A 7806-nucleotide genomic window follows, 5' to 3' on the forward strand; every position below is an offset into this window, starting at 1 on the left:
CCACCCGCCCACCCCTTCTCGTCCGGCAGGATCCCTCAGCTCTGTACCCGGGACAAAAACACAACGATCCAGATCAGCATCCGGGTGTGTGTGTGTGTGTTTTGTCACAGGCCCCAAACTGGCTCCCGCTTGCCACCCCAGAAGTAGTGGAAAGTGTGAGGTGGGGGAGGGGGCTTTGGGCAATGCCCCCTCTAAGCTGTGGAGTCTTGTGGGCAAAAAGTTCTACTTTGTGAGCTACTGGCCTTGAAGATGTGAGCGAGCCATTTGGCTGCTGCGTAAATCAGTTTGCTCTGGAGCCCTCCTTCCCGAGCTAAGACAAAACTCTGTGAGCCGCAGGCTAAAAAACTGTGAGCTGGCTCACACTAACTCAGCTTAGAGGGAAGAGTGGTGGTGGAGACAATTTGGGGGAGGCAGATAGCTAGTTCAGGTCAGAGGCATTTTCTTCCTGAATGTGCTGATTGGGTGGGGGGGAATAGAAATTTTTTATACGAATCCCCCCTTGAAAAAGCTTCCTGCATAAGAACGTAAAGAAGAACCCTGCTGGATCAGACCGGGGGTCCACCTAGTCTCGCTTCCTGTCTCATGCAGTGGCCAAACAGTGGCCCTGGAGAGACAGCGGACGGGGCACAGAGGCCGAGAACCTTCCCAAGCGGTGTTCCCTCTAAGCTGAGTTCGTGTGAGCCAGCTCACAGTTTTTTAGCCTCTGGCTCACACGTTTACGTCTCTGCACAGGGAGGAGGGCTCCAGAGCAGACGAATTGATGCAGCAGCCAAATCGCTCGCTCACAACTTTAATGCCAGTCGCTCACAAAGTAGAATTCTTGCTCTCAGGACTCCACAGCGTAGAGGGAGCGTTGTTCCCAAGGCCCCGCTTCGAAGGGGAGGAGCCCCCCCTCCTCTTGCCCTGGCAACTGCAAGCATTCAGGTGTTTTACTTACTGTCTGAATGTTTTCACGTTCGCCACCTCTGGGGGCCCGGTCCTGACTGGGTGGAAAGGCTGCATAAAAATGTTTTAAATGAGTACATCAGTCAGGGCTGCCAAACAAGGAACTCCCTCCCTCCCTCCAGAGGGATCAGGAAGGTGGCCGGGCCTGCATTGTCAGTGCCTGCCCTCCCTCCCTGACATCCACCGCTCCACACGCAAGAGCCAGCAGCAAGCAACCTCCGGCTCCTGGGCCCCCTGCGCCCACCCTTCCTTCCGGCTCTAGCCCAGTGTTCCTCTTCTCGCGTGGTCTTCTGCCCGGTCATCTCCTGGCCCTACCCCTTTCTGCACGGGTCTTAGATTGATTGCTATATCGGAAGGGCCTCTGCCTCCACCTTTCTCCCGGGCAAGGCGGTGCCGGCAGATCAGCAGCCGGCAGACTGACGTTCTCGTGCCCTCTCCCGGGCCTCAAGGTCTTCTGGGCTGTGGGCTTTTTGAGGGAGCCAGATTGGGGGCGTCTCTTAAGACTGTCACTCAGAAGAAGGCCAGGGAGCGGTTCCCGTTGGCCGCAGACAACAGGACTCACAATAAGATAACCCGACCAGATGCTAGGAGAACTTTTTTTACAGTATGAGTAGTTCAGCAGTGGAATCGGCTGCCTAGGGAGGTGGTGAGCACCCCCTCCCTGGCAGTCTTCAAGCAGCAGCTGGACGAACGCCTGTCAGGGATGCTTTTGGGTTGATCCTGCGTGGAGCTGGGGAGGGGTTGGACGAGGTGGCCTGTGCGGCCCCTTCCAACTCTGTGAATCTGTGATCTTCCTCTGCGTGGGTGCTGTGGAGGGCGTGGCAGATTGTGCTCCCCCAAAGGCCACCGCAGTGGGGTCCCATGGAGGCGGGAGGCGGCTCTCGCCCTCTGGTGCGTCCTGGCGAAGGTCCCACCCAGACCTCTCCCCGGGACAGTTATCTAAAATGCAGGGCAAGGATATTCTTACGAAGGGGGTTTCTGTCATGTGACAAGCAGAGATTTGGGGGGGCCCCCTCTGTACTTGTCCTGCTTTCCCTCCCTGCAGGAGTTCGTGTGGGAAGCCTCTCACTACCTGGTCCAGCAGGTCTTCAACAGCCTCAGGGAGATGTTCTCCGGCACTCGGGAGATACAGGTGAGGTTGCCTCTTTCGGATCCGGCTCTTTGCCTAGGCTTGGCTCCCCCCCCCACACACACGCTGGTTGGCAGTCTCCCTTCCGCCCCTGGCCGAAATGACCCACGCTGCCAGGCCAAGAGTCCAGTTTTTCTTACCTTAAAGAGCAGCATAGAATCAGTTTCATCCTTATCCCAAGTCCAGTGGGGCACCTGGAAGACCAACAAAGTTTCATTCCCCCTCGTCCGATGCAGACTTTGTTCTGCTGCTTCGGACAAACACGGCTACCGGCCTGCCTCTGTCCTTCTTCTGCTCCTCCTCCGAGGAGTTCAGGGTCGAGCACGTGGCTCTCCCTTCCGTAGGGTTTATCTTCTGCAAGGGCAGCTAAACAGAGAGAGGCAAAAACATGTGGCTGACCCAAAATCACCTGGTGAGCTTCTGCGGGTGAGCAGGGATCGGAACCCGGATCTCCTCTGTTCCAGTCCGGCACTCTAGCCACTGTCCCGCCTGGGCTCTCTACGGAAAAGGTCCCCAGGGCTTCCCGTGCTTATCGGGCTGGGCACGCCTGTTCTCTTGATCGCCCTCTAGGCCCTCTTGGGGTGCAACAGCAGGAGGATGACGTTTGTGCGGCCGTGCAGAGCCCAAACAAATGATGCCGTTTTTGGCCATCTGCCACATTTGGGGATGCTGGATTTCTATGCCAGTCCGTGTGCCAGGCTCTGGCACCAAGACAAGGCTTGCAAAACTTCTGGGGGTGCAGAATTTGCTGTCTGGTCCCGAACTGTGCCTCAGCCCCTGCCCCCCCGCCACTGTGCTCACCACCGCTGCCTTCACCCTTGCAGGGCTGGCTGACGGAGAGCGCCCGCCACATCGCCAAGAGTGCAAAGCACCCCTTGTCTGATGCAGACTTTGTTCTGCTGCTTCGGACAAACACGGCCACCGGCCCCCCTCTGTTCTTATTCTGCTTCTCCTCCGAGGAGTTCAGGGTTGAGCACGTGGCTCTCCCTTCCGTAGGTTTTATCTCCTGCGAGGGCAGCTAAACAGAGAGAGGCAAAACCATGTGGCTGACCCGAAGTCACCTGGTGAGCTTCTGCGGGTGAGCAGGGATCGGAACCCAGGTCTCCTCTGTTCCAGTCCGGCACTCTAGCCACTGTCCCGCCTGGGCTCTCTATGGAAAAGGTCCCCAGGGCTTCCCGTGCTTATCGGGCTGGGCACGCCTGTTCTCTTGATCGCCCTCTAGGCCCTCTTGGGGTGCAACAGCAGGAGGATGACGTTTGTGCGGCCGTGCAGAGCCCAAACAAATGATGCCGTTTTAGGCCACCTGCCACATTTGGGGATGCTGGATTTCTGTGCCAGTCCGTGTGCCAGTCTCTGGCACCAGGACGAGGCTTGCAAAACTTCTGGGGGTGCAGAATTTGCTGTCTGGTCCCGAACTGTGCCTCAGCCCCTGCCCCCCCGCCACTGTGCTCACCACCGCTGCCTTCACCCTTGCAGGGCTGGCTGACGGAGAGCGCCCGCCACATCGCCAAGAGTGGGCGGACCGTGGAGTGGGTGACTCCCCTGGGACTGCCCATCGTCCAGCCCTACCATCGCTCCAAGACGACCCAGGTGAGCCCGGCAGGGGGGTGGGGGCTGCATAAGGGCTCTGTTTTGAGGGTGCGCGAGAACCGTCGTGGCCGGGAAGTTTTTTCAGGACCTCAGACTGCAACCAAGTGGCCGGGTCCTTTTGGTGTAAGGGCAGAAGCCTGGAAGGGCTGGGTGGGGTCTGACTTGGTACCAGGTGGCTCCTTCTGTGCGGGGATGGGGTAGCCTGCCTTTTATTCTCCTAGCTCACACTAACTCAGCTTAGAGGGAACACCGGCTCTCAGGTGTTGCTAAAGAGGTCTCCGTGCCCAAGAGCAGCTGAGAGAGAGAGACTGAGCTTGTGCCCGGGTATCAGGCGGTTTCGTATGTTCGTATACGGTGCAGGGCATTCCAGAAAACCCTCCAGTGGAGGGGGGGCTCACTCTCCCGAAAATGGCACTCGGAGCAGGTTCTTGCCTTTGTGGTCTTTTTTTTTTTTTTTTTTTTTTTAAAGGCGGGTAAATTGTCCAAGGTGTTTTATCTGGTGCAGGCAAGTCCCTCTCCACAAGAGGGCAGCAGAGGGCTGCTTCTGCTGCCATGTTTCCGTTAGTCCTAACCATTCAGTCTGGTGCAGCCGCTCCACAAGAGGGCAGCAGAGGGCCATTTCTAAGGCCACCTTTCCTTTAGTCCAGGGTGTTTTATCTGGTGCAGCCAAGTGCCTCTCCACAAGAGGCCATGTTTCCTTTAGTCCTAACCAGTCTGGTGCAGCCGCTCCACAAGAGGGCAGCAGAGGGCCATTTCTAAGGCCACCTTTCCTTTAGTCCAGGGTGTTTTATCTGGTGCAGCCAAGTGCCTCTCCACAAGAGGCCATGTTTCCTTTAGTCCTAACCAGTCTGGTGCAGCCGCTCCACAAGAGGGCAGCAGAGGGCCATTTCTAAGGCCACCTTTCCTTTAGTCCAGGGTGTTTTATCTGGTGCAGCCAAGTGCCTCTCCACAAGAGGCCATGTTTCCTTTAGTCCTAACCAGTCTGGTGCAGCCGCTCCACAAGAGGGCAGCAGAGGGCCATTTCTAAGGCCCCCTTTCCTGTAGTCCAAGGTGTTTTATCTGGTGCAGGCAAGTCCCTCTCCACAAGAGGGCAGCAGAGGGCTGCTTCTGCTGCCATGTTTCCGTTAGTCCTAACCATTCAGTCTGGTGCAGCCGCTCCACAAGAGGGCAACAGAGGGCCATTTCTAAGACCCCCTTTCCTTTAGTCCAGGGTATTTTATCTGGTGCAGCCAAGTCCCTCTCCACAAGAGGGCAGCAGAGGGCTGCTTCTGCTGCCATGTTTCCGTTAGTCCTAACCATTCAGTCTGGTGCAGCCGCTCCACAAGAGGGCAGCAGAGGGCCATTTCTAAGGCCACCTTTCCTTTAGTCCTGGGTGTTTTATCTGGTGCAGCCAAGTCCCTCTCCACAAGAGGGCAGCAGAGAGCCATGTTTCTAAGGCCATGTTTCCTTTAGTCCTAACCGTTCAGTCTGGTGCAGCCACTCCACAAGAGGGCAGCAGAGGGCCATTTCTAAGGCTACCTTCCCTTTAGTCCAGGGTATTTTATCTGGTGCAGGCAAGTCCCTCTCCACAAGAGGGCAGCAGAGGGCCATTTCTAAGGCTACCTTCCCTTTAGTCCAGGGTATTTTATCTGGTGCAGGCAAGTCCCTCTCCACAAGAGGGCAGCAGAGGGCCATTTCTAAGGCTACCTTCCCTTTAGTCCAGGGTATTTTATCTGGTGCAGGCAAGTCCCTCTCCACAAGAGGGCAGCAGAGGGCCATTTCTAAGGCTACCTTCCCTTTAGTCCAGGGTGTTTTATCTGGTGCAGCCAAGTGCCTCTCCACAAGAGGCCATGTTTCCTTTAGTCCTAACCAGTCTGGTGCAGCCGCTCCACAAGAGGGCAGCAGAGGGCCATTTCTAAGGCCACCTTTCCTTTAGTCCAGGGTGTTTTATCTGGTGCAGCCAGGTCCCTCTCCACAAGAGGGCAGCAGAGGGCCATTTTTTAAGGCCACATTTCCTTTAGTCCTGATATCAGTTATAAAGCTGAATTTGTTGACAGGTTCCTCAACTGAACACACTGCTAGCCTTAGCAAAAAAAAATTAACTGTAGGTTTCAGCCCCAAAACTTAGAAGCCAGACTCTTTTTTTCAGCTTTCAGGGTTTAGTGTTTAAATTACCACACTTTCTAATTATTGCTAGCCTCGGTCCTAATCGGAAACTGTTCACAGTTCCTCATGATTTTGTTCACCTGTGTCTCAAACGCTGCAGCCGTGCTGCCCATCGAAACGTCTGTGTTGCCCACCAAGTGTTTTAAGTGGAGCAGTTTCCCACCATGGCTTCTGATTGGTCCCTGGAGATCTGGTTGGCTGGGCCAATTAAAAAAAACGTATTTTCAGTGGGAGCTGCTATCGCAGTGTTGGTTTGATTCTCACTCCTCTTTCCCAGGGAGTTTTATGAACTGTCCTCATTCTCCCCTGCACGTGGGTTTCCTCTGTGCCTCTTGCTCTGCCGCTTCAGTCTGCCATTTTGTGGCGGCTTCTGCCTCTCTTTGCCAGAATTCTCAGCAGCCTTCTGTCAAAATTCCAAAAGGGCTGGGGAGGCCATCAGAGTCCAGCCTCCTAGTTCAGCTCTGTCTGGTTCCTCCTCCTGTAAAGAGCTGGCTTCCTTACGGAACAAAGTCTGAGTCCAGGGGCACCTTGAAGACTAACAAAGTGTAATCCTGGCATGCACACAAAAGCTTATACCTTGAGTAAAACTTTATTGGTGTCAAAGGCGCCACAAGAATCAAACTTAGTTCTGTTGCTTCAGACCAACACAGCTACCTGTCACCTTCCTTACACAGTCCTGTCAGGTTTGGGACGTGAGAGTTCGCCAGGATGACACAACGACTCAGAAACGGAACCAGGTTTTCCTCTCAGTGATGGGTTTACGTTCATCATTCTTTCTCTCTCAGCTACAACCCATGGGGGGTCAATTCTGGAGTACCAGTTAAATTCACTTTCCTCCTAATCAGCTGACCTCCCCATCATTCGTCCTCGAGGTCACCTGTTTTCTCTTTATTTCTGATATCATACAGTTATCATCCCCACGAACTCCCCACACCCGACTCTTAAAGTGATCACACCAATCTTTTATCCCCTGGGTATTTGCTTTTCTTTTTCCATCATTGCCAACCCGTCTCCCTTCTATCGGGTCCCTGTCTCGAGCCCCAATGGGACCTCCTACCCTGTCTCCCTCCTTTAAGAGCAGTGCTTCCTCGCATTGTTTGTTTATACAGAGTCCCGGGTCCTCCCTCAAAGGGCCGCTGACTGATTTATCTATGTTCTCTGGTACTAAGGGGGATGGCACCTGCGTAGTCTTTGGCATCGACTTCCTGACACTACCCGAATCTGGCTTCCTAAAGATCTGAGAGAGAGAGAGAGCTGCCTGGCCAGCTCTCAGGTGAACAGGTAGAAGGAGCAGTCACCAGGAAAGCCAATTCTCTGATCTCTTGAAAGGAACCTAAGGCCATAGGCGTCAACCGCATCTGCCAGTGAATTCTGCTTAGAGCAGAGGGGGTTCTTCTCTGCCCTGATCCTGCTTCAGCTCTGTTTCACGGAATGACCGTGAGCTCTCGCGTTGTGTGCCAGCGTTAACAGAGAGGGAGAGCAAGACAAGATTTCTCCGTGAGTCAGAATTTTTTAAACCATCTGACTTCACCGGGCCGTAATTGTAATGCTGGAGCAGGAAGCACCTGAGCCAATTATTATGAATGTGCGTACTTTGTCTTGTAACCCCGCTGAGGTTCTGTTCACCCACGACTGTGCAGATCTGTATGCCTCCATTCACCGGGGTGGGGGTGGGGGGGTGGATCCAATTTCCAGCCTTTAAATTCATTATTGGCCAATTTGCAGCTGTTAGTTCTTGCCTCCCCGAGACTTGTGACCGCGCAGACGCTTCCTTGGCTCTTTGATGAAGACTCTTCTGGGCAGGCGATTAGCGGTTTCTCTACCCTCCCACTCCGTGGGGTTAATGATTTCCCTCCCGGCTTTCAGGATCCAGATGTGGGAAGGTCTGATTGTGGTCCAGCGGCTCATAGAGGGATACCTGTGATTCATGTCCTGGTCCTGCTTGTGCTCTCTCTCTCCCTCCCTCTCTCCCTCTCTCTCTCTCTCTCTCTCCCCCT

At 54.6% G+C, this 7806-nt stretch overlaps 1 protein-coding gene across 1 annotated transcript in view; it reads left to right on the forward strand.

Moving 5' to 3' along the window:
• Positions 1-7806, forward strand: part of POLRMT (polymerase (RNA) mitochondrial (DNA directed)) — a 49618-nt gene that overhangs the window by 28436 nt on the left and 13376 nt on the right. Inside the window, exons 13-15 of the mRNA XM_015429761.1 lie at positions 30-84; positions 1991-2077; positions 3551-3664. Coding sequence (XP_015285247.1) covers positions 30-84; positions 1991-2077; positions 3551-3664 — 256 coding nt within the window. The remainder of the gene's footprint in view (positions 1-29; positions 85-1990; positions 2078-3550; positions 3665-7806) is intronic.

The sequence above is a fragment of the Gekko japonicus genome, unplaced genomic scaffold (genome assembly GCF_001447785.1).
Source record: "Gekko japonicus isolate JY-2015 unplaced genomic scaffold, Gekko_japonicus_V1.1 scaffold953, whole genome shotgun sequence".
Classification (NCBI taxonomy): domain Eukaryota; kingdom Metazoa; phylum Chordata; class Lepidosauria; order Squamata; family Gekkonidae; genus Gekko; species Gekko japonicus.